This window comes from Staurois parvus, unplaced genomic scaffold (genome assembly GCF_062004578.1).
Source record: "Staurois parvus isolate SC_StPar_1 unplaced genomic scaffold, SC_StPar_1.0 ptg000556l, whole genome shotgun sequence".
Classification (NCBI taxonomy): domain Eukaryota; kingdom Metazoa; phylum Chordata; class Amphibia; order Anura; family Ranidae; genus Staurois; species Staurois parvus.
The window spans coordinates 1,182,314-1,208,289 of NW_028318352.1; the positions used below are offsets into that span (position 1 = coordinate 1,182,314).

The following is a 25,976-nucleotide window of genomic DNA, read 5'->3' on the forward strand; positions in this document are numbered from 1 at the left end:
CAGCCCAGACTCAGCCAAATGCAGCAAAGTTGATTGGACGGCACTTCACAGTACACATGGACAATGATCCAAAACACACTGCTAAAGCAATCCAGGGGCTTTTGAAGGAAAAGAAGTGGAATATTCTGCAATGGTGGAGTCAATCACCTGATCTCAACCCAAATGAGCATGCATTTTACTTGCTGAAGGCAAAACTAAAGGCAGAAAGACCCACAAACAAAGAACCACAGAAGACAGCTGCAGTTAGAGCCTGGCAAAGCATCAGGAAGAAGAAAATCCAGTCTATGGTAATGTCCATGGGTTCCAGACTTCAGGCAGTCATTGCCAGTAAAGGTTTCTCAACAAAATATTAAAAATGAACATTTTATTTATGATTATATTCATTTGTCCAATTACTTTTGGTCCCTTGAAAAAGGGGGGATGGCGACTCTTAAGAGCTGTAATTCCTAAACCCTTCCTCCAATTTGGATGTACATACCCTCAAATTAAACCTGAGAGAGTGCGCACTTTCAGCCCATATCCATTATATAATTATAGCTTGAATATGGTAAATATTTTGGTTAATACCTGAAAAAAACTAAAATTGTGCCTGTGTCCAAATATATATGGACCTAGCTGTATGTTCAGAAGGATGTTTAAGTGTGTTTGGCAGATAGATTTGATAGCTGCCAAGTGCTTACTAACACTGGGAATGATTAGTATACTGAACCAAGCGACTCATTACACGTGTAGGGTCTATATGTCAAGAGAAGTGTTTAGGCAGCAACGGGCTATTTTGTTTCACTGATGCCCATTGGAACCATTCTACCACAACCTGAAGAGCACTTCAATCACAGCCGTAATGCTGTCCTAAAATTAGTTGAATATTCTGAAGCTGTGCACCTGTGTGCACATAAACCAATATATGGTTCTACAACGCACATATTTATCGTAAAATTCCAATTTAAATAATTGTTTGCTAACAACCAGCACAGTTGTGAATTATTGCAATAAATTAATGCTTTGCTTGTGGCACATTCAGAGAATATTAACAAAACTAGGCAATTTGCATGTGGAGTCATGCAGAACACAGATAAAAAAAAAAAACCATTAACAATTCTTTCCCTTGACTCTACAACAGTTCTTTATCTAACCAATAAAAATCCTATAAAATTAATTTTTTATTTATTACAGGTACTTATATAGCATCGTCAATTTATGCAGCGCTTTACATATATATTGTACATTCACATCAGTCCCTAATCCTCAAGGCGATTACAATCGAAGGTCCCTAAGTTACATTCATACATGCACATACTAGGGCCAATTTAGACAGGAGCCAATTAACCTACCAGCATGTCTTTGGAGTGTGGGAGGAAACCGGAGTACCTTGAGGAAACCCACACAGGCACAGGGAGAACATGCAAACTCCAGACAGGTGGTGCCATGGTTGAGATTTTAATCAACAATCCTAGTACTAACAGGCGGGAGTGCTAACCATTTAGCCACTGTGCTGCCCATATATAATATATAACGACTGTAATGTAACCAAATTTTTGAGTCATGCATATTATCACTGGAGGCGAATGGAAAGCTCAGATACAGATTCAGGCTGCTTTCACATTGATCAGTTTTCTTCAGCTTTTGCATTAAAAAGAGCAAAAGAAAAAAATGCGTGACCATGTATTCCTATGGAGCTCTTCACACTGATCCCTTTGGGTCAGGTGCGTTTTTAAAAATCCTGCTTGCTGCATTTTTGTGCTGCTTGGTGTGTTTTTTTTTTTTGTAAATCAATGGAAAACACCGCAAAAATGCATCAAAAATAAATTTTTGGAGTCATGTTAAAAACGCACTACAAACGAGGTAAAAGCACAGCAAAAATGCATATGCGTTTATGCTGCGGATCAGTGTGAAAGTAGCCCTAGAGACAGCAACTAAATGCCACTGCATCCCCCAAATCACATAATCAGTCACTTACCCATATAGTCCTTATTCTTTTTAAGGGCTTTTTTAATCTCATCTTCATTTTTCAAATCCACAAAGATATAACCTAGACAACAGATGTACAAGAATGAATACACCAATGTTTTGTTTTCTGTTAGTTTACCAAGAGTTTATATGTTTATCGCAGGAACACATTCAGCTATTTTCAATAAAATACTGCATGGCACTATGTAGGTCTGAACTAGTGACAGACCAAAGGCCTCCAGCTATGAGTTCCTTGGAGGAGGAGGGAGCAGGGGGAGGAGGGAGGAGGGGGAGGAGGAGGAAGAAGACGAAGAAGAGGAGGAGGAAGAAGAAGGAGGAAGAAGAGGAGGAGGAGGAGGAGGAGGAGGAGGAGGAAGGAGGAAGAAGAAGAAGAAGAGGAAGAAGAAGAAGAGGAAGAAGAAGAAGAAGGGGAGGAAGAAGAAGAAGAAGGGGAGGAAGAAGAAGAAGAAGGGGAGGAAGAAGAAGAAGGGGAGGAAGAAGAAGAAGGGGAGGAAGAAGAAGAAGGGGAGGAAGAAGAAGAAGGGGAGGAAGAAGAAGAAGGGGAGGAAGAAGAAGAAGGGGAGGAAGAAGAAGAAGGGGAGGAAGAAGAATTCCAGTCTGGCAAAAGGTGTCCCTGCAGAGAACGCCGCTATTTCTTTGACAGTGCTTTGACATTTATAGCGATTGCAACAATGTATCTATTTGTTTCCAAATAAAAACATCTGTATCCGAAATGGATACACATAGATACATTGTTGCAACCGCTATAAATGTCAAAGCACTGTCAAAGAAATAGCGGAGCTCTCTGCAGGGACACTTTTTGCCGGCTGTAGACGGGATGAAAATCGGCCGATTTTTTTTACCATTCCTGGTAACGTCGGCCGCTTGAACGACCAATTTTTCATTTTTTTTAAAGAAAAATCGGCCGGCTTTCTCCCCATCTATGGCCTGCATAAGACTGGAGAGTGCAAAATCTGTTGCAGCTGTGCATGGTTGCCAATCAGCATTTAACTGCAGCTTGTTCAACTAAGCTTTATCAAAAAAAAAAATCCAGGAAGCTGATTAGTTTTTATGCAGAACTGCACCAGATTTTAAACTCTCCAGTTTTAGTAAATCAACCCGATAGTCTTGCTTGTATCTCCAGTCCTTATTCGCCTGTATGTTATCCCAGTAATCTCATGGGTATTCAGTCTACTACCCTGTGGCTGCTATTGATTACATTTTGATTCAAAGGTTTGTACTGATTAATTTTTAGATACCGCTTTTGGTTTGTCAGGTAAATTCCCAGTCTGTCCTTGTTTTAGGTTTTTTATGTAACGGTGTACCTGTTTGAAACACTTTGGACCTCTCTGTTGCAGTTTTCTCTTTGTGCTGGTGTACGGCTTCCTGTTAGTGCCCTATATTCTATGCACAATTGCAATGTGTATTGCAGCTCTCTTCCTTGCCTCAGGGTACTGTATTGTCCTAGTGTCTCAATTCTGATTTATCTGCCTGTAATCCTGAATATCCATGTTGGTGCACCACCTCATCGTGTCTAGCCGTATGTCCATTTTACTCATCAGGTTCATAGTCCTCTGTATAAACATCATCGTGTCCACACTCGGTTTTTCCCAGTCAGCTTGTTTTCTTGTCTGTGTTATTCCTTTAGACCACAGACCCATCTTCTTTACTGTGGCAGGGTAACAGACCTCATCCTAGCTCTCATATATCTGTCTCAGACTTACATCGAGGCATGAACCCTGGCAATAGCAAACAATTATCTCTGACTCTAAACACTGGTTTGGCTTACCTCTCTAGCCAGTTTTTTACCTTGGTCTCAAAATAATTTGGCTTCAGCGGCGTGCGTTCCAGCTCATGGAAATGACAATCCCGCCCATGGAGTTCCTCTGACCATTACAATTTGCCGTTTTCTGGACTGAACTTAGTTCAATGGCTTAGGTAAGTGGTTGTCAATTTGTGAGCTAAAAGGGTCCTCAAATGCAGCCCTTTACAGGGCTGAAAAACTGCACACTTAATAGAGGCAATGAGGGTCAGAAAGTGTGGACATGCTATATTTTTGGCTGGGGATTGGCTGAACAAGACAACATGAAGCTGGAAACATGTTACATATGACTAGTAGAGATCATTACCTATTACCCTAATCAAGGTTTACACTACAGGCTGCATATCATACACCAAGAGCAGCAGGTTGAGCAGCAGGTGCTTAGGTAAATAAAAACCACTGTTCAGTTGCAATATTCATATATTACTTTTCATATATTACTTCTCTTCTCCATCTATACCTCCTCCCTTGGCCAACTCATACACTCTCACGGCTTCAACTACCACCTCTATGCCGACGACACACAAATCTATCTCTCAACCCCCCACCTCACCTCCTTGGTCTCAGCCCGAATCACACACCTACTGAGCGACATATCAGACTGGATGTCGCTCCACTTCCCTAAATTGAACCTCTCCAAAACCGAGTTTCTGGTCTTCCCCCCAGCCCGGACACCACCCCCCATTGATTTCTCCGTCACATCCAACAACGCTACCATCAAACCCGACCTGCAGGCCAGAGTACTTGGTGTCATTCTGGACTCCAACCTATCCTTTCAACCCCAAGTCCAATCTTTAACAAACTCGTGCAGACTCCACCTCCGCAACATCGCCAAAATCCGCACGTTCCTAACCCCAGAAACCACTAAACAGCTCATCCACTCCCTCATCATATCACGACTCGATTACTGCAACTCCCTCCTCACTGGCCTGCCTTGCCGCTGGCTATCCCCGCTTCAGTCGATCCTGAATACGGCTGCCAGACTCATTCCCCTTTCCAACCGCTCTGTCTCCGCCACCCCCCTCTGCCAATCCCTCCACTGGCTTCCGATTGCGCAACGGATCAAATTCAAAATCCTAACGCTGACGTACAAAGCTGTCCACCATACTGCCCCGAACTACATCACTGACCTAATATCCAAGTACCGCCCAGCACGCACACTCCGCTCCTCACAAGACCTCCTTCTCTCTAGTTCCCTGGTCTCCTCCTCCCATGCCCGCCTCCAGGACTTCTCCAGGGTGTCACCCATCCTCTGGAACTCCCTGCCCCAACCCATCAGATTATCACCTACTCTCCTCTCCTTTAGGTGCACCCTGAAAACCCATCTCTTCAGGGAAGCCTACCCCACCCCCTGCTAACTTGCCGACCTCCTCCACTCTTCCTACCACTCCATCCCCCACAGCTATCTCCTCCTGTGCCACCATCCCCTCCCTCCTAGATTGTAAGCTCGAAAGAGCAGGGCCCTCGATCCCCTCATGTTTTGCATTGTATTGGTATTGTTCTGTCACATGTTCTGTCCCCCTTTGTAATGTACAGCGCTGAGCGAACTATTGGCGCTTTATAAATACTGTATAATAATAATAATAAATCAAGAGTGAGATTTCTCTTCTAATAGCAAACACCGGCCAAGATCAAACAGAATCTTACCCGTTTTGTTGCCATGACAGTTTCTCACTATTCTTATTGCAGCTGGCCTCAGTGGCAAAAGAAATTCACGCACATTTTGCTAAAAGTAAATTGTGAAAAAAATAGTTACATTTAGACATTCCATAATATCAGGATTACACATTAATAAAGAAAATGTACTGCACATAGATATAGCATATGCCATAAACTGCATCATCACAGGCCACTGTGGGATTTGTGGGATATAATTGGTTTCGCTGTATGATGTATAGCAGGGATAACCTGTTGTTAGCTGCTGTGAAAAACAATGTGAAATGTAACCATTTCTGTAAACTCCCAAAGATCAGGGATTTGAGAAAACCACCAAAACTCCAACTAATAATGTATGTAAATATATTCTAGCCTAAATAAATACAGCCTTGATGTAAATCCTTATACAAGTACATATAGAAACCTGTGCCTTTTACCATTTGACATCCAGGCCAATTTTGACATTTCTCATATACATGTTAAAATCAGCATCTTTTTTTGCTAGAAAAAAAACTTAGAATCCCAAACATTATACAGTTTATATTCTGAAAGCAAAGGCTCTGTAAAATAAAATGATAGCTGTTGCAAATTTATATGTCACATGATATGTGCACAACTGCTCATCAAACTGACATTTTCAGGAAAAAATACACTTAAATGAATTTTAATGCACACAAACACAACATTTTTTGGTAAAATATAAAAGATGATGTTGTGTTGAGTAAACAGATACCAAATGTGAAGATTTAAAATTGTACACACATGTGAAATGGTGACAAACTCTGGTACCTAAAACTATGCATAGGTGACACTTTAAAAGCCTTTATAGATTACCAGTTTAACGTTAAATGAGAGCTCTGGCAAGAATTATTGCTCTCACTCGGACATTCACAGTAATACCTCAAGTGTGGTGCAATCATCGTTTACATATACATGCAGGACCTACATGCAAGTTTGCATTTGCGCATGATTATGGGAGGATGGGGGTGGTTTAAATTTAAAAAATTTTTATTTAAATTTACTGTTTTTTATTTTATTCTTCTCTTTTAAATTAACTTTATTGCTATCACAAGGAATGAAAAACACACCTTGTGATAGCTTGGGCTGTGATAGTTACTATGAAAAAAAAAAAAAATCAGAGGTCCATCAGAAAGCCAATCTCCAGCTCTAAAAAATGATACCAGGATCATGGCTGCAGCTTTAGTCATGACTCTAGTAAAGCCACTTGCTCCTGAGGCTGTATATACACGGTCTAAGGAGAGGAAGTGGTTAAAGACCAATTCAACTCAAACATTTTATTTTCTTTGGAAAAAGTTAGAGACTCAGGTTTGGATTCCTATTTGGGTTATCTTCCCCCAACTCCCATCAGGGCAACAAGCAATGATAAAGCTCTACAATGGGGGACAAAGACAAAAATGGGGTTACAGGCAGTCCCTGGGTTACGAACAAGATAGGTTCTGTATGTTTGTTCTTAAGTTGAATTTATATGCAAGTTGGAACAGGTACATTTTTTTTTTACGTTTAACTCCAGCCAAAAAAATATATTTAGGTTTTGCATAGCATAGGGAAGGATTAAATGGCCATGCAGTGATGTGGGATTTCTGACAGGTCTGCTGGACAGTAGGTGGCAGCATACAGTGAGCAGCAAAATAGCCGTCCAGCAGTTTCCAGACTAGCATGATGTCACGCTGCCTGTTCTTAAGTACGAGTCGTATGCAAGTCAGATGTTTGTAACTCGGGGACTGCATGTATTGTACTCACCGTAAAAACTTTTTCCTGGAGTCCATTCAAGAAGATTTAAGTTATTCTGTGTCCAAGTGTACTGCCAGCAACTAGAATATTGGACATGGCAAACAAAAAAACTGTAGGCCTAGGATAACCCCTCCCACCACCAGCTTGCCTCAGTTTTGTAGCAAAGCAGTACGAAAAACAGTACTAAAGTATGATCATAAACACAGAGGGGTAGAACCCCAAAAGTGTTTTACAGCAAGTACAAAAATCCTATTTTTATTTCTCATCTATTGAGGGACACAGGAAGTCTGTAATCTTCAGAACATCCAAAAGAAATCCAACTGAGGAGTGGTCAACAGAGCAAATATCTTCCAATAAGCCCAAGAAAACAACTGGGTACTGCCCAGTACAAAACATGCAATGAGGCCCCTGCGGCCACTTTGTACAACTTAGAAAACGTGTTAACAGAAAACCAGCTGGCAGCCTTGAAAATTTGGTAAAATGTTGCTCAATGCGGAAAAGGCCCAAAATGTACTCAACAGATCTAGTAGAGCATGCTTTGTTGGAACCTGATCCTTCTGATCATAAGCTTGAATTATGGGATGGGTTAGTGATGGTCTTGGGATGCATATCCATGGAGGGACGCACAAACCTCCACTGGCAAGACAATGGCACCATGACTGCAATTAGGTATCGGGATGAAATCCTTGGACCCATTTTGCTGGTGCAGTGGATCCTGGGTTCCTCCTGGTGCAGGAGAATTCCAGGCCTTATGCGGCGAGAGTATACAGGCAGTTCCTGGAGGATGAAGGAATTGATGCCATTGAGTGGCCCCCACGCTCGCCTTACCTAAATCCAATAGAACACCCTTGGGATATCAGGTTTTGGTCCATCTAACACAGCCAGGTTGCAGCTCAGACTGTTCAGGAGCTCAGTGATGCCCTGGTCCAGATCTGGGAGGAAATACCCCATGACACCATCCGTCGTCTCATTAGGAGCATGTCCCAACATTGTCAGGCATGCATACAAGCACATGGGGGCCATACAAACTACTAAGTACCATCGCGAGTTGCTGCAATGAAATTTCAGCAAAATATACTAGCCTGCTGCATCATTTTTTCACTTTGATTTTTGGGGTATCTTTGAATTCAGTGCTCTGTAGGTTGATCATTTTCATTTCCATCAAACAATGGGGCACTTACGTTCCTAACACATTACCAAGTTCATATCAGTATAGATATCCAGCATATTTGTCCCCATTGAGATCTGATGTGTTTTCCAAGTGTTCCTTTAATTATATTTCTAAAGGTGCTATTGACCTGAAATTTTCACGTCGGTAATGACACAGGGGAAAAGTACTGAACACATGAAGAAAGGGAGGTGCAAAAAGGAATGGAAAGCCAAGACACCAGTTGAAATCTATCAGTAATAGGAAAGCAATCCTGCCCCTTGTCAGTGAAAATTAATATCAGCTGGTTCAGTCTCAACTGATGGCCTATAAAAAGGTGTCTCATTACTAAGGTGTCACACAAAAAGCATAGAGCTCTCTCAAGACCTTCGCAACCATATTGTTGCAAAACATACTGATGACATTGGTTACAGAAAGATTTCTAAACTTCTGAATGTTCCAGTAAGCACTGTTGGGGCCATAATCCGGAAGCAGAAAGAACATCATTTCACCTTAAACTGGCCACGACCAGGTGCTCCTCGCAAGATTTCTGACAGAGGAGTGAAAAGAATTATCAGAAGAGTTGTTCAAGAGCCAATGACCACTTGTGGAGAGCTTCAGAAAGAACTGAAATTAGCACGTGCAATTGTTTCAAAGAAAACAATAAGTAATGTATTTAACCGCCATAGCCAGTATGCACGCTCACCATGCAAGACTTCATTGCTGAAGAAAGAGCATGTTGAAGCTCGTTTAAAGTTTACTACAAAAGATTTAGACAAGCCTGTGAAATACTGGGAGAATATAGTCTGGTCAGATGAGACCAAAATTGAACTCTTTGGATGCCATAATACACACTGCACACATCACCCCAAAAACACCATAGCAACAGTGAAATTTGGAGGTGGAACATCATGGTGTGGGGCTCTAATTCAGCATACGGTATAGGCAAACTTCATATCGTTGAAGGAAGGATGAATGGAAAAATGTACCAAGACATTCTCGATAAAAATCTGTTGCCACTACCAGGATTATGAAGATGAAATGAGGGTGGACATTTCAGCAAGATAATGATACCAAAACACAAAGCCAAGGAAACTCTCTATTGGTTTCAAAGGAAAAAAATAAAGCTGCTAGAATAGCCCAGCCAATCACCTGACTTGGATCCATTAGAAATTCTTTGCAAAAAACTAAACAGAGTTCATAGAAGAGACCCATGGAACGTGTTGTTTGGATAAATCTGCTGATGAACTTACTTCAGTTACATTGAAGGGTGCTCCCCTCAGCTTAATGGTATACGGAGTTGTAGGCTCATTCTGAACAGTTATTTTCTAGAAAAAAGAATGAAAAACATTTTTTAATCATCTGAGTATGGTTAAAAATGCAGAAATCTTCAACAGTAACCAGAAAGACTGACAAACGTTAAAAATTTACAGTTTAAAAGGAAATTACACTACTTAGGGGAAACAAAAGGGAAAACATACAAAAATCTGTTCAGACAATATTCTTGGTGTGAATTATCCCACTCTAGTGCTGCTGCATAATCATGTATTTTTGTAGTGCATTTCTTATGCGTTTTCATGCGTAATGCATTTTTTGGAGGAGCAGATTGATTATTAAACACAAAACCCTGCCACAAACACACCAAAAACAACATACTAAAAGAGGTGCTGGGAACGTTTGGACTTGTAAGTGTAGTCAGATAAAGAGCTTTAAACAAAATAAAAATAGGTCTGGCGAGGTGGCTCCCACACAGCAGTTTCCCTCGATGGCCACCCAACAGTAACTCAAACCATAGAGATACAGACCAAAATCGGAAAAAATAATCTAATTTAATTTTAATAGTTGGTTTAAAAGTAATATAAAAACAGCCAATGCATTTTAGGGGCAACACCACTCCTCCATCAGGGATACAAAAATTAGCAAAAAACATAGCCATAATGATAAAAAGAAAAAAATTATGTCTAGATATGAATATATACCACATAATTTAGAACATCACATAACAGAGTTGTCACATGATCTTCAGTTTTCTTGACTGAATTACAGAATGTTAAAAAATACAATCAATATATATTGTAAATCATAAAAAAAATATAATGAACATATAATATAAACCAGGGTTCGGAAAATCCCAGGTGCCAGGTCGCCATGGAAACTACAAATTGCATTCTGGCACCTGAGCTTTTGTCAGCCCATTCACTGTGGACACCAGGCAGTGGCTTTACTACTAGGGTCGCACTTGCAACCGGGCCCTGGAGGTCCACCATTGTTGGGAAGCCCCAAGAGCCTGCACTGTGGCTCCCCAGTGGGGTGGCTGGCTGCAGGGCTCTCAGACAGTCTCTCTCATGCAACCCAGAGCTGACAGTTCCCCCCGTCCTCGGATGGGAGAGGAGAGAGAGCTGTGTAGGGGGACTCCTGAGAGCAAGTTGAGGCTGGGTACAGTATTGTTGAAGACTCTTGGGGTCAGCAAGGTGGCAAATACATGACGGAGATGTGGGCGGCAGTAGACCGGTGAGGGGGAAGGAATAAAGGGGGGGAAGACGGGTCCCCTATTGCTAGCAGTGGACCGTGCTTTGGCGGCTGATCGGTGTAGAGGGGTTGTGGAGGTGAGATCATACTGGGGGTGTAGGGAACTAGAAAGTCGATCTATTGGGGTGACAGAGAGGCAAGCTCAGGCTAGTTGGAGAGGCTCGGGGATGCCAATTGTTTTGGCAGAGTGGCGGAGAAAGGGGACTCCATGGGGTCACATGGTCCCGGCACACAGAGTCTGGCCTGTGGTCATGTGGTGCTGTGTCATGCCATGTGGTCAGTGTCCCCCCATCTATCATCTACTGCCACCTACTGCCTTCTTCCTATCAGCAGATAATAATCCCATCAAATTTGTTATACAGTCAAGCTGCCATTAAATAAAACACATATCAAAACTGAAGCAGCTGAGCTTGGCAACCAATCAGCTTCCATCTTTCATTTTCAAAGCCTCGCTGAACAATCTGATTGGTTTCTGCACACAGCTGCTCCAACTTTTGCCTGCTCCTGATTTTGATGAATTCTTCCCATTAGCTGCCATGCTGACCCAATGGCACAGATTATTTCTACCCAGACCAGGAAAGTCCATCTTTATCTGCATTTTTGTTCCAAGCAGGGGATTAGAAGTAGCAGGACAGCCAGGTAACTGGCATTTTATGGCAAAGACCAACTCTTGGAATTAGTAAAGAAAATCAAGCCTGGTTTCCCTGTGCCCTCCCTCCATGCTTGCTAAGGGCTCATCCACAAAAGAGCCATGTGGGAATGCAGTGTGTTCAGAACACATTGGGTGGGCAGTCTGTTGCGGGTGTTAGTATATTCCTAACATCACTCTAAATGCAGATTGATACTGTGACACCATGTGATTCAGTGCAGGCAAACAAATTGGCAGTGTATTTTTCAAAAGTAGTATATGCACTTCTTTTTGTGCAATCCAGTGCAATTTCAGTCCATTAATATTAATAAGCTGAAAATTGCACTGCACTGAGCAGCACAGGAGCGCAGACCGCATTTGTGTGTGATTCAGGTGTGAACTGTCCCTTACTGCGACTCAGCAAGCTGCATTTTGCATGGACATGGCAGCCCATTTATTTGAATGGGCTGCTGCGCCTCCAGAAAACACAGGGAAAAGGTCCCTGCACCTTTTCTGAAAAATGAAGTTGTTCAGTCTTTTCTGAGTTCCCTATGAGGGCTCTCTAGATCTGGTGCTTGAACTATACTAGTCCTATGTGTGGTCAGTGTTCCCGTTTTACTATACCAGTCCTGGCCATGTGTGGGGGGAAAAAAAAAAAAAATGGCCCCTAACTTTTTTTAGCTGCCTCCTAGATTAAAAGCAAATTTGTCAAGCCCTGATATAAAAATATATTAATTTGCATCGAAGACTAAATGTGCAAAACGTATTGAAAAATCAGGCTCCTGAAACAGAAGTAATTGGCTACTAGAACACATACCAAAAAAGTACATAGTAAGACGAAGCTGCTGAAATAAAACTGATTTCTAAAAAAAAAAAAAAAAAAAAAGACCTCAGGAGACTGCACCATGTTGTATTGATGTGAACTGACACCATACCAGAATGTGATTTCCACTGCTATGAATTGCAGTGTGACCACAGAAGTAGGAGAAACTGCATTAGGGTGAACAAGGCCATTCACTTACCTCTTTCTTTGTGGCTTTGTTCTTTGGAGAAGGTGCCAGACTTTTACTCTTACAACTTGGAGTATTCTGATCAGTTTCTTTATTGTTTTCATTTTGTTCTGCCTCACTCTTATTTCCAGATGAGGCATCCGGTACTACCTTAGACTTAAGGTACTCCATGTCAGAAACTCCAGTCTGCAATGCAAGCTTTCCATCTATTGATAAACAGTGAAACATAGTTTTTATTTCTATCACAGTAAAAATGTATTACCAAAATAGGGCAAAGTATGACAAGCCATAAAAGCAGTAAACAACCACATCTTAAACAATCTAAAACAGACATATGCTTTATAGCAAAACGTTTGTGGGCACCTAACCAACACACCTCAACAAGCTTTTTGGACATCCTATTCCAAAACCACAGGCACCAATATGAAATTATCACTCCCTTAGTGGCTTTACTGGCCACCACTCATCTGGGAAGGTTTTCCAGAAGATTTTGGAGTGTATCTGTGGGAATTTGCTTTCATTTATCCAAAGAAGCATTTGGGAGATCAGGTACTGATGTTGGACTCGAAGACCTAGTTAACAACTGGCATTCCAACTAATTTCAAAGGAGTTCAGTAGGGTCCTAGAACAAGGCTCCATGAAGGTCACCCAAGTTCTTTTGTATCAAACTGGTAAAACCACATCTTTATGTACAGGGACACAGTTATTTTTAAAAGGGCCTTCACCAAATGGATTCTACAAGCCTAAAAGTGCGGAGAAGTGAGCTCCCTGTATCATGTATTATGTCAGTGTAGATCACTTCATTCCTATTGAATTACAATATTTTCTATAGCCACATAAGCACCGGAAGATTTACCCCCCTTCATGACCAGGCCATTTTTCGCTATTCAGCGCTGTGCGATTTTACCTGGTAATTCCGCGGTCATGCAACGCTGTACCCAAATGAAAAGTATTTCCTTTTTTCCGCAGAGCTTTCTTTTGCTGGTATTTTATCACCACTGGGTTGTTTTATTTTTGTGATATAAATGAAAAAAAGATTGAAAATTTGGGGGAAAACAAATTATATTTTTTACTTTTGGTTATAAAAAATACCCAATAAACTCAAAGTAAGTCAAAAATTTAGGCCAAAATGTATTCTGCTACCTGTCTTTGGTAAATAAAAATTCCCAGTATGTGTATATTACCGTATTTTTCGCTCCATAAGACGCACTTTTTTCTGTTGTTGCTTGACATGCGGCGCCCATCCATGTGCTCCTTGCTGCAAAGGCAAGTTATAGATTGGGGTAGTTGCTATTTGTTTGTACAGTGTCTACAGATGCAGGCAGCACCACTCAAGACCAAGCCCGTACAAGTGAGAAATAGGAAGAGAGGAGCCAAGAGCACCGGCAGGGGGATCCAAGAATAGGGGGTTTGGGGCTGCTCTGTGCAAAACCATTGCACAGAGCAGATAAGTATTTAAGAAAAAAAAAACCAAAATAAAAAACCCCAAAAGACAAGGTTTAGAATCACTTTAAAGCCAAATTCTATTCAAGGCCTGTTTGTAGGAAGTGCAGAATGCAAGGCACAGAGTAATCTCTGAGACTGATGAGTCTATTCACACCAGGCAAAAAATTTCCAGGTGTGATAATAGATCTCAAATAGAAGAGGCTTTTAGGTAGGAATCAAAAGACACATAATCCACTCTATCCTTTACAACCTGGGTTTCAACAAGCATGCTGTTAAAGCCAGGCTGGGTACACACAGTTCATTTTAACAGATTCCTGCATACACACAAGTGAAGTGAATGCAGGAATCTCCCCTGCTCTACTATTGTATTCTGACAGCAGGGCTCCTCTGGTGTCCGAATACACTGATCAGTGCTGACAGCCAATTGGCAGCAAGCTGCTGATCAAAAAGAGGTTTTCCAGCAGGACCGTTTGAAAGAATCCGATTGGAACCAGGGGGGCTACACAGAGATCGGAATTTGGCTGGTCCTTTCTGAACCCGCTAATTTTCAAACCATGTGTTTCCAGCTTTAGAAACGGGATGGAATAGACACTGAAATAATGGATCTTGCCTGTTCGGTAGAACTCGGAGATTCCTGGTTGTGGCAAAAAACAGCAGTAGTTTATGGTTGTTTCTGGAGGCCAGAATGGCCACATCTGGATGCACGCAGCACAGTTCTCACTGCTGAAACCTGGTGGAAGGTAGGCTCCACCCACCAAGGGAACGACATCCCTGTCTTACATATAGTGTTTCACTATAAATTTCTCCATTGAGGTGATAATTATTGAGCAAAACAACAGTGCAGTGCTAATCCTCCTTTTTTCTCCTTGATTACAAATGCGCTTATAGAACATTTTTGTTGTAAAAGGTCTATTTATGAAAAACAGTTACTTGCAAAGGAGTGGAGTGATTAACCCTTGAGCTGCCTACTGCAGGCAGGACTGGTCTTATTGAAAGATATACCTCTGCTGGACCTTCTGTAAGTTAAGGGGTCATTTGCTAAAGGTTAACATTTTTGATACACTTGGGTGTAGAATGAACACACTGAATTACTGCACAGTGTGTATAGCACTTTGATGAACACCTTGGATTATTGCACTTGAAGCACGGTATTTTTGTGAGTGGATTAATTTTATTTAAGACAACAGTGAACACTAGGATTTAAAGTTCTCTTTGCGCTATTGTCATCTTTAGAAGAAACAGTGAATGAGAATCCTTTCATGCGTTAACGTTTCAGTTGATGAGGAGTGGTGAAACTCCACCCTTTTCCTTCCTTGATGACAAATGCTCTTATAGACCCTTTTCTGTTGTAAGAGGTCTATTTCTGAAGGTAAGCGATATAGGTAAACAGATTTGAGAGTGCACCTTGTGAATATTAAGTCATATGCGTCAGTAATCTTACTGAAGATAGAATTTGAAAACATTTTTTGAATGGTTTGGAGTCTGTGGACTTTTGTGTTTTGGGACTATTATATCAATATATGGCACAGTTTTTTAATGTTTCTTTATGTTTTGGCAAGTTTAAGGTATAGGTGTTTAATCTGTTAGAATTATAAGTGCTGCAATGTTATTTTGTTTTGACTTTTGAAATACTTTCCAGTGTTGGCTTTAGCTTTAATTATTTATGTTATTGGGGTTAGGCATAGTTTCACACTTAGAAATTTGCCATTGTGCTGACAGTGTAAGAACATAAAAATATATTGGCCCAAAATTGATATATATTTGTAAGGGAATGTTTGAAAAACTAGAAGTGGACATGGGCTCAAAAGGATGAACGATAAAAAAATTAACCAATTCCCCCAACTTGATGTAGGAATCCTTCCCGCTGAGCTATTGTATTCTGACAGCAGTGAGACTTCCCTGCCATCAGAATACAGTGTTGTCGGCTATAGCTTGCGCACTGATCGACTACAATAAAAACAACAGGCTGGTTGTACAGAAGTGGATCAGTATATCATCTTCTGTACAACCAGCCAGCCCATACACTGATCCAAATTCTGCCAGTCCCTGCTAAACCAGCCGTATTTCGATCTAAAAGTGGATTAACCAAAAGACGTATATGTGATACTACTATTACTGCAGTTCCTATCACCATGGGCCTACTAGCTAGCAACAAATCCCATTGGGTCCCCAATAATCCAGTTGTTAAAACTGAACTCCGGTATCCTGCCACTTGGGAATCCCAGTTCCTTTACCACGTACACATGAAAACAGCTGTAAAATGGATGAAAATATTTTTTTAGTCTTTCCCAGTACTAAGTTAAAGTGGAGATGTGAGCTTGTAAAGTCTCATCAATTATCAGAGATCTAGTTGAAAATTATTGGTGGAGTTATAAAATCATAACGATTAGTATAGTATTTGCCAAAGCTGTTCGTTAAGGTAAAAACAATCTTGGGCCAGTTCGGTGGCAGAGGGGTGTGAGGCGGATTGAAGAATGCAGCTTATAGAACTAGCAGGAAAAACCACTGTAGTACAAGAGGCTGGTGCCTTTTCCTGCCCATGAATACTCTTACCTGTGCTTGAATGTTTTAGAAACAAAAAAGATCAAAACGTTGGGTAAGTTTTGACAATAACACACTTCAGGAGACCAAAATACTGTTCAGAAATGATCCCACATTAGTCTTGGTTCTTTAGCAGAATACTAGCAGTTTGTTCAACAAGTTCAAAATTCAAGCAAAATGTATTTCAATGTGATAAAAGATTAAAGATTTTCAAGTATAAAAATGATATAATCAAAAATGTCACAGAGAATATAATTGTAATTCTGATGACATTATTCCCTGATGTAACGTTTACTTATTTCTTTATATTATTTCTGTGCCTTAGCAATTTAAAAAAAGAGAAGTATCTTTGTAAGTTTATCCACATCCCTTGTTTGCGGCTTACCTTTTTCTAAATCATCCTCATTCTCATCATCTGCCTCCTGCTCAGATTCAGAGTCAAAGTTGAGGTAATCATCCCGTGGGAGACTTTTTGCTTTCTCTGGCTCCACCTTTGTATCGTTAGTCCAGGTTGCGGTTTTGCTCCTGTTCTGATGCACTGTAAGAAACTCTTGGAAGCCACTGTCTTTTTCCAGCTGCACATATCACAAAAAAAATATTGTATCAGAAAACACATGAATTTAGCAAACCTTTAACAAACATGGTTCAGCAGAACAAGTCTCCATATTCAGTCAACTACCAGGTCTGTTGCTTTATTAAAATGTTGTTAAAACTGGTGTGGTTAACAAACAAAGCATCATCACTGTACTCCAATATATTTGTTAGGACGACCATAGACCATGCAATTTTCTTTCCTGCAACCATGGGGAGGGGACCCATCCCTGCCAGCAGAACACAATGACTATTGCTAGCAGCTATAGCCACTGGCTATATCAGCATATAAAATACAACATGCTGGCTTTACCCAAGTCATACAACAATCAAATTGGGTACAATCAGCCTGCCAATAGATGGTTCGAATCTTATCTGGTTCCTGCTGAACAGGCTGAGATACAAACCATCTATGGCTGGGGAGAAATCTATAAAAAAAAAAATTTGAGAGCTAAAAAGGATGGAATTCAAGCCATCTATAACTGCCTTTAGAGAGCCTATGAAATGACACTAATCTGTAAAAGCTTCTCTAATATTCTAACAGACTTTCTGATCACTGTAAGGAAGCTGTACCATAATTGTCTATAATAAAGCTTTCAAAAATATCATTCATTAACTCAAATATCTAAGGCAGGCTGATGCAATTTTCTTTCCTGCAACCAAGGCTTGCATGAAAGAAAAATTGCTTGATTCCCACATCAACACAGTCAGTGTTGATAGGGGAATCCCTCCCGTGGAGATATTGTGTTCTCCTGGTGAGGGGCAATGTGAGCCGTCCCTGCTGGGAGAACAGAGTAATTATAGCTAGCAGCTGCAGCCTCTGGCAATAACCGGAAGCTAGAAATCTGACATGCTAGTTGTACCCAGGAGGTGGATGGATCGCTTAGGGCAATCAGCCTGCCCATACATGGACTGAATCTCTATATAATGAAGTTTATGTTTTGCTGTACACATATTGATATTGACGTTTTATATTGCAAAGCTTGTTTTTTATGAGTGATCACATTTTCATATTTCATGTGAAAATTTAAAGAGTTACGTATATGTTGTGTAAATTATTATATTATTTTACCTTTTCGTTTACATATTGATCATATTTTGTTAGACTGTTTTTCTGACTACCATGTGAACTTGTATTATTGATGTTTGTTCATTTGAAATTGATAATCATTGTAATAGATAACATACACTATATTGCCAAAAGTATTGGGACGCCTGCCTTTACACGCGCAGGAACTTTAAAGGCATCCCAGTCTTAGTCTGTAGGGTTCAATATTGAGTTGGCCCACCCTTTGCAGCTTTAACAGCTTCAGCTTTTCTGGGAAGGTTGTCCACAAGGTTTAGGAGTGTGTCTATGAGAATAATTGACCATTCTTCCAGAAGTGCATTTGTGAGGTCAGGCACTGTTGTTAGATGAGAAGGCCTGGCTCACAGTCTCCGCTCTAATTCAACCCAAAGGTGTTCTCATCGGGTTGAGGTCAGGACTCTCTGCAGACCAGTGAAGTTCCTCCACTCCAAACTCACTCATCCATGCCTTTATGGACCTTGCTTTGTGCAGTGGTGCGCAGTCATGTTGGAACAGGAAGGGGCAATCCCCAAACTGTTCCCACAAAGTTGGAAGCATGAAATTGTCTTGGTATGCCAACGCCTTAAACGTTCCCTTCACTGGAACTAAGGGGCCAAGCCCAACCCCTGAAAAACAACCCCACACCATAATCTCCCCTGCACCAAACTTTACACTTGGCAAAATGCAGTCAGGTAAAGTACCATTCTCCTGGCAACCGCTAAACCCAGACAGGTCCATCAGATTGCCAGAGAGAGAAGCATATGTCACTCCAGAAAACAGGTCTCCACTGCTATAGAGTTCAGTGGAGGCGGCTTGACACTACTGTATCCGACGCTTTGCATTGCACTTGGTGATGTAAGGCTTGGATGCAGCTGCTCGGCCATGTAAACACATTCCATGAAGCTCTCTACGCACTGTTGTGCTAATCTGAAGGCCACACGAAGTTTGGAGGTATTTAGCTATTCACTCTGCAGACAGTTGGCGATTTCTGTGCACTGTACACTTCAGCATCTGCTGGCCTACCACTTCTTAGCTGAGTTGCTGTTGCTCCCACTTTGTTATAATACCACTAACAGTTGACCGTGGAATATTTAGTAGCAAGGCAATTTCATGGATGAACTTATTTAACAGGTGGCAACCTGTTACCATGCTTGAATTCACTAAGCTCCTGAGAGCGACCCATTCTTTCACAAATGTTTGTAAAAGCAGTCTGCATGCCTAGGTGCTTGATTGTATACATCTGTGACCATGGAGGTGATCGGAACACCTGAATCCAATGATTTGAAGAGCTGTCCCAATACGTTTGGAAATATAGTGTACATACAAACACACACGTTTTTATATCTATATATCTCTCTATCTCTATCTCATTTACCTTCATATATTTTTCTGTTTATCAGTGTTATATGCACCTTCCATGCATGAGGAAGTGGCCAGTGTAGTGCCATGACGCTTTGATGGCGGTTTATAGTATTCTGTGAGCAATAAATATTGAATCAACGAAGAATCCATTTCTCAGCTTCTCCTTTATATTTGGGCGCCTCTGCTGCTGACACCAGTTTCTCACCTTTTGGGGCTCATAAACCTCTTATCATGGATTGAATCTCAGCAGGTCCATTTGCAGTTGCGCCACTGGGTCTTATCCCTCCATCCTTACCGCAAAACGCCCTTTAAACACGTCTGTCAGCATTCCCCAGGGTCCCCTGGTCTCATTTCTGTAATTTATGCCTCCCTTAACAGTAGGTACTCCTCATCACCCGTCTTATGTCTCTCAATGGGAGAGAGATCTGGGTGTCTCGATTGCGACGGAGGATTGGCGTAGGGCCTGGGGGATGGTGGTGAAATGTTCATTCAATACAGTCACTCTTGAAGCAGCCTACAAAGTTCTCCTGCGGTGGAACTGGGTCCTGGCTCGGACTGCTCACTTTAATCCGACTGGCGGAGATAAGGGTTTCCGGAACTGTGGTCTACGTGGGGACGTATTGCACATTTGGTGGTCGTGCCCGCGATTGATAGGCTTCTGGTCTAGGGTTTTTGGTTTGCTACAAACGCTATTTCATATTACGGTCTGTAAAGGATGCAAGGGTGGCCCTCCTGCACTGCCCAATTTAGGGTCTGTCTAGGTCTCAGCATAAATTGGCATGAATGCTATGTTCAATGAACAGATGTCTAGCGTTCTTCATGATTCTCATCCGAGATTCCTTAAAGTTTGGGAAGCTTGGATACGTTATTCCTTGCCATCCCTGCCTCCTACCAGTTATGGCCTCTTATAGTCGCTGCCTGTGCTAGCCTGGGATCCGTGATTCTTCTAGTTTTCCTTTCCTCCATGTTTTTTTTCTGATTATTTTTTTTTTTAATTTTCTCTTCTTCTTTCCTCTTTTTTTTCCAGTAATATGATGGATTGCTGCTGCTGCTATTATTTGGTTCAGTTTTTTGCTGTCCCTCCTTGATGTCATTGGACATTCCGTTATTTGGCTAATACAAGTTAGCAGGATGTATCTAATTAGGCGTTATTGTTCTGCTCTGCCCCTGCATGGGCGTATCTTGAGCTTGTTGTATTCTTAAAACAAAACTTTGTAATAAAAATATTGAAACAGAATCTCAGCAGGTTCCTACTGAACCGGCCAAGATTCAAACTATGGCCGGCTTAACAGTGCGCTGGTAGATCCTCCCATTTTTATCTTATGCCTGTCAGAATGCCAGTGGGCCTGGGACTCTGGCAGATTTAGAGTGATCTTTCTCCCAGGGATTCTGACCCTGCAACAACTTACATGAATTCTACTTGGCTGTGCAAGAGAGATCAAAAGGATTGTCTACTCAGCTGCAAAACTGGATATTATATGATCAAGAAATGGATAGCAAGTGAGTGAGTTTATTAACCGCCTCCCGCCCGCCATATAGTACAATGACGAGCGCAAGGCGGTCCTCTTGTTTTGGGAGGACGTGACGTCCTCCCATTCTAACCGCGCATGTGCGGCTCCAGGAGCGTGCAGCACGACGATAGGCGGTGCACTGTGTCCGATCACCGATCAACGGAAAAAACCGAAGATGTCGACTCGGTCATGTGATCAGCTGTGTCCAATCACAGCTGATCTCATGTAAATAGGGAAATGCCGGTTATCGGCATTTTTCTCCTCACGAGCTGTCAGTGTGGCATCGGCCATCCCTCAGAGGGGACATGTACACTGATCATCAGGGCACTGATGATCAGTGTGCCCTGATGATCTGTGTAGCCCCAGCAGTGCCACCTGTCAGTGTCCATCAGTGCCAGCTGTCAGTGCCCATCAGTGCCAAATCAATGCCACATTTCAGCGCCTACCAGTGCACATCAATGCCACATATCAGTGCCCATCTGAGCTGCCTTTCAGTGCCACCTATCAGTGCCAGTCAGTGCCACCTCTCAGTGCTGCCAATCAGTGCCACCTATCAGTGTCAGTCAGTGCCGCCTATCAGTGTCAGTCAGTGCCGCCTATCAGTGCACATCAGTGCCGCCTATCAGTGCTGCCTATCAGTGCCACCTAACAGTGCCAGTCAGTGCCACCTATCAGTGCTGCCTTTCAGTGCCCATCAGTGATGCCTGTCAATGCCCATCAGTGCCACCTATCACTGTCCATCAGTGCAGCCTATCAGTGTCCATCAGTGCAGCCTATCAGTGTCCATCAGTGCAGCCTATCAGTGTCCATCAGTGCAGCCTCATTAGTGCAAATCAGTGAAGGAGAAAAATCACTTACTTAGAAGATATAACAAAAACTAAGAAAAAACTTTTTTTTTCAAAATTTTCAGTGGTTTTTGGTTTAAGACAAAATAAAAAACCCAGAGGTGATTACCAAAATAAAGCTCTGTCACAAAAAAGATAAAAATGTCATATGGGTACAGTGTTGCATGACCGCGCAATTGTCATTCAAAGTGCAACAGCGCTGAAAGCTGGAAATTGGCCTGGGCAGGAAGGGGGTAAAAGTGCCCTGTAGGCTAGTGGTTGAAGGTGTTCCTCTACAGCACTACCACATACTTTTGTAACTGTTGCAGTGGTTAACATTCACATGCATGCATTATTATATCTGGAGTGAATTTATAACATACTTTTGGGATTGTTAGACATTTTTTTGCATTTTTGTGAGACTCAACTGAATTTTATGAACTCATTTCTTATATGAGGACTAGGATAAGACAACACATGCCATGTTTGTACAGTTGGCTGAACTGGATGCAGGGTCGCACTGGATGCCTTTGCTGTCATTTTGCTATAGCTAGGCGTCATGTGCCTGTACCTTTAAGGAGGGATGGGCTCCTCCAGGCACACCTGCCCTTAACCCACCTATTTATGCATGTGCTCCCATTGTGGAGGCTGTGGAGATTTTTATCATTAGGTTCACAGTATAAGGACCCTTTTCACAGGACTGCAGTTTACGCATATATTTGCAAATGTGTGCAAACAAAATCCTTTGTTTTTAACGCAAACTGTTACATAGTGCCAAATTGGTTGTTTTGCAGGCTGGCTGGCAAGTCTGCTGGGATTTCCTTTGGTTGTTTGTGATGTGCATTGCTCTTCTATGTGCAGCTTGCTGCTAAGGCTGGTTATAGGTAGGGACGGTTGCCTTTTTTTGTACAAATGAGTAAGAACCCAAAAGTTTCTACTAACCACGTTACAAAAAATACACTGGAAACTATATTGTGTACAACTACTGGAGAAACGGTTTCGTATTATTAAAAGTATTTTATTTATTATAAAAAAGTCTCAAAAACAGTTAGAAAACATGAATACGGATACCAAAGAAGACCCCATATTTAAAACAAGCTGAAAACGTACCTCCTCTAAAGCTGAATTCTTCTTTTTCTTTAACTGAAAAAAATTAAGCAATGATCATGTTAGGCAAGCAACAGTATGACAGATGTCTTGTAAACAGAATGATTTTCTATTTCAAACTGGCTGAAATAAGGACTGCCTGTATTGTCACCACCATTGGTCAACACAGAAGCGTCTTCCAGGGATTTTGAAAATACGCCCTAAAAATATTCGTAATAAAACAGTACCAGTAATTAGTTGATCTAGACGTGAGGTCAATAAAATAAGCAACATAATACTGTAGCAGATGAGTACCTGCTTGAATCAAGCTTTTAATTCTTGAGCTATGCTTTCAGGTTACTAGATAACAAGCCCAAAGACAGTCTACTGTTTAAAAAAATGTATCTGTTGTGATGATTTGTTATCTACTCCACTATCAAATTGTATTGTAATGTACCATATGAGTTACCTCTACCATATAAAAACTGAAAGCCTTTTTGTGCTTTTGTACAGGAAACTGTAAACCCTAACATCTGTTTGAACGAGCACCAATTATCCCACTGCCTACAATCTCTTCCTAAACTGCAATATTTTCCTCAGGGAACTGACATCTTTTGAAGAGATTCGCCTAACCACAAGGGGGATGCAACTGTCCCTCTCATATCAGTTCTTTGTGAATGCACACTCACAGGTTGACCCAGGATTTCTCCATAAATGGGAGAAAAACCTACAGCTCACTTTTACGGAGGCTCAAAAGAGAAGGATACTCTTCTTTGTCCATAAAGTCTCCATCTGCAATACATTTTAAGAGATTTCTTACAAGATCATGACCAGATGGTATAGGATATCAGCCGTCGCCAAACTCTTTACACAGTATAGTGCCCTATGTTGGCATTGTGAAACACATACAGGTTCTTTTTTACATGTTTTCTGGGACTGCCCTGCACTGCAATCTTTCTGTCCTCCAGTAAAGGAGATTATTAACGGACAGGTTTTTCCATGTCTGAAAACCCCCCTGTTGTGCTTCTTAACCTACACCAATGTCCCACAGGAGATACGAGAACTTTCCACTGATTCCCCTATTAAAGTTATTGTAAAGCTTTGGTTTTTTAATTAAAATAACAAACATGTCATACCTACCTGCACTGTGCAATTGTCTTACACAGAGCAGCCCTGATCTTCCTTTTCTAGGGTCCCCTGTCGGCGCTCCTCGCTCATCCTCTTTAGCCAGTGCCCCCATAGGAAGCCTCTTCCTATGGGGGCACCTGTGCGAGCTTGCTCCCAAACCCCGCTGCCTGTGTCCATAGACACATAGTTTGATTAACAGCAGAAGAAGCCAATGGCTCCCGTTGCCATGAATCTGCCTTGTAAGGAAGGATAAAACTGGGAGAGCTGCTTCTCTCGTTCACAGCACTGGATCACGATGAGGCTCAGGTAAGTATAAGAGGGGGCTGAAGGTTTTCTTACTTATTGCATAGGATACATTAAGGTAAAAACCTTAAGGTTGTAGAACCATTGTAAATGCTGACAGGGCTCATGTCCCTAGCTCCTACAAAAAGTCCAAACCTACCGACATTGTGACAATGGTTTACCAGGGTGAATGACAGCCAAGAGATGGAAAATCCTACCGTGGCTTTCAGAGATATGATTTTTTATCAGACCAAAGAATTGTATTATTGGAAAAATGTAAATGCTCTTCCAAATACAAACACATTTTTTAAGAATCTAGTTTCCCTTCTTGCGAGTACTGTCGCTTCCTTTTTCTTTATCCCAGTGTAGTAGATGGATGCACCTGCAGTTTTAAATTTGTTTGAGTATGCAATAATACAACTCTAACTATAAGCTACTATTCTTCTAGACTCCCTCAGTTCGGAGCCCCCACCTCTCTTACCTTCTTTCTGTCCCCTAGCCTTACCTTTTCATCCTATGGCCCTAGCTCCCCAGATACCCTATAATTCTCTAAATTCTACAAAATAATGGTTTGCCAGACATGCTATGCCAACACATTTAACTGTTCTTTTAACATTACGCATGTCATTATGCTTTGAGTGATTATAATATGTATCTGACCAACTGCCTTGTATTTTCTGACATACTATGTGAAATTTTGTAAGTTTTTCCCCACTTATGGTTTATCATGGGACTGATGTTCCCTTATGAAACCCTCACTTAAATAAAGAATGTAAAAAAAAAAAAAAATTCCTAAAGTGTTACTAAAGTCTAATTTTTTTTCTTTTTTTTTTTTAAATTAAAATAACACATGTTATACTCACCTGCTCTGTGAGTGGTATTGCACAGAGCGGCCCCAGTCCTCCTCTTCTCGGGTTCCACACCGGCGATCTTGGCTCCTCCTTTTCTTTGTGTGCCCCTATAGCAAGAAATTTGCCATAGGGGCACATGGTGTCTGCTCGCTCCTGCGCTGTGTGTCTATGGAGTCGCACTCCAAAGACAGCAGGACTTAACCCTGCCCCCAGCTTCCTCTTCATTGCATTTGATTGACAGCTGCAGGAGCCAATAGCTTCCCACAGGGAAGGGAGAGAACAGAGAAATAGAAAACATTTTTTTACCTTAATGCAAGGTTTAGTATCAATTTAAAGTCCCATCCGCGATCATTTTCAAACTATGAAAAAATCTAGTTCATTATCACTGCAAAATCCCTTGAACCAGATACTCAATGCACCTAAAAAAATGACAGTTGAAGTCTAACTAACTGGATATGAAAACTTCCTGTTCCGGGCCCACAGTGTCCAATGCATGCCTCGCCATCCCTTCTTTTTTGAATCACAAATGAAGGAGTGGGAATGTAATAAAACACTGCATGAGTGAGCTCTCTAGGTGTTCATGAAGGCTCTGCCTGCTTGTGTCTGTGACAGATCAATTTACTGTGTAGTTCTCACCTGCACAAACGCTAGATGTGCAGACCCAGGGATTATGTGGGATATGTAGTTTCCCCACAGGAAGTGTCAGATCTCACACTACAGACATCAGTCATACATTAACCTGTGCAGAGCCATAAGAAATGCCTCAAGTGTCAACACAAACAGAGCCTGCTCACACA

General features: G+C 41.5%; 1 protein-coding gene across 1 annotated transcript in view; it reads right to left on the reverse strand.

Annotated features, from left to right (window-relative positions):
- The window catches only part of RBM19 (RNA binding motif protein 19), a 109,768-nt gene that overhangs the window by 73,492 nt on the left and 10,300 nt on the right, over positions 1 to 25,976 (reverse strand). The window contains exons 4-9 of the mRNA XM_089691232.1: positions 22,943 to 22,975; positions 16,864 to 17,053; positions 12,504 to 12,697; positions 9,578 to 9,652; positions 5,417 to 5,495; positions 1,958 to 2,029 (exon numbers count right to left, since the gene is read on the reverse strand). Of these exons, the coding sequence (XP_089547358.1) occupies positions 1,958 to 2,029; positions 5,417 to 5,495; positions 9,578 to 9,652; positions 12,504 to 12,697; positions 16,864 to 17,053; positions 22,943 to 22,975 (643 nt within the window). The remainder of the gene's footprint in view (positions 1 to 1,957; positions 2,030 to 5,416; positions 5,496 to 9,577; positions 9,653 to 12,503; positions 12,698 to 16,863; positions 17,054 to 22,942; positions 22,976 to 25,976) is intronic.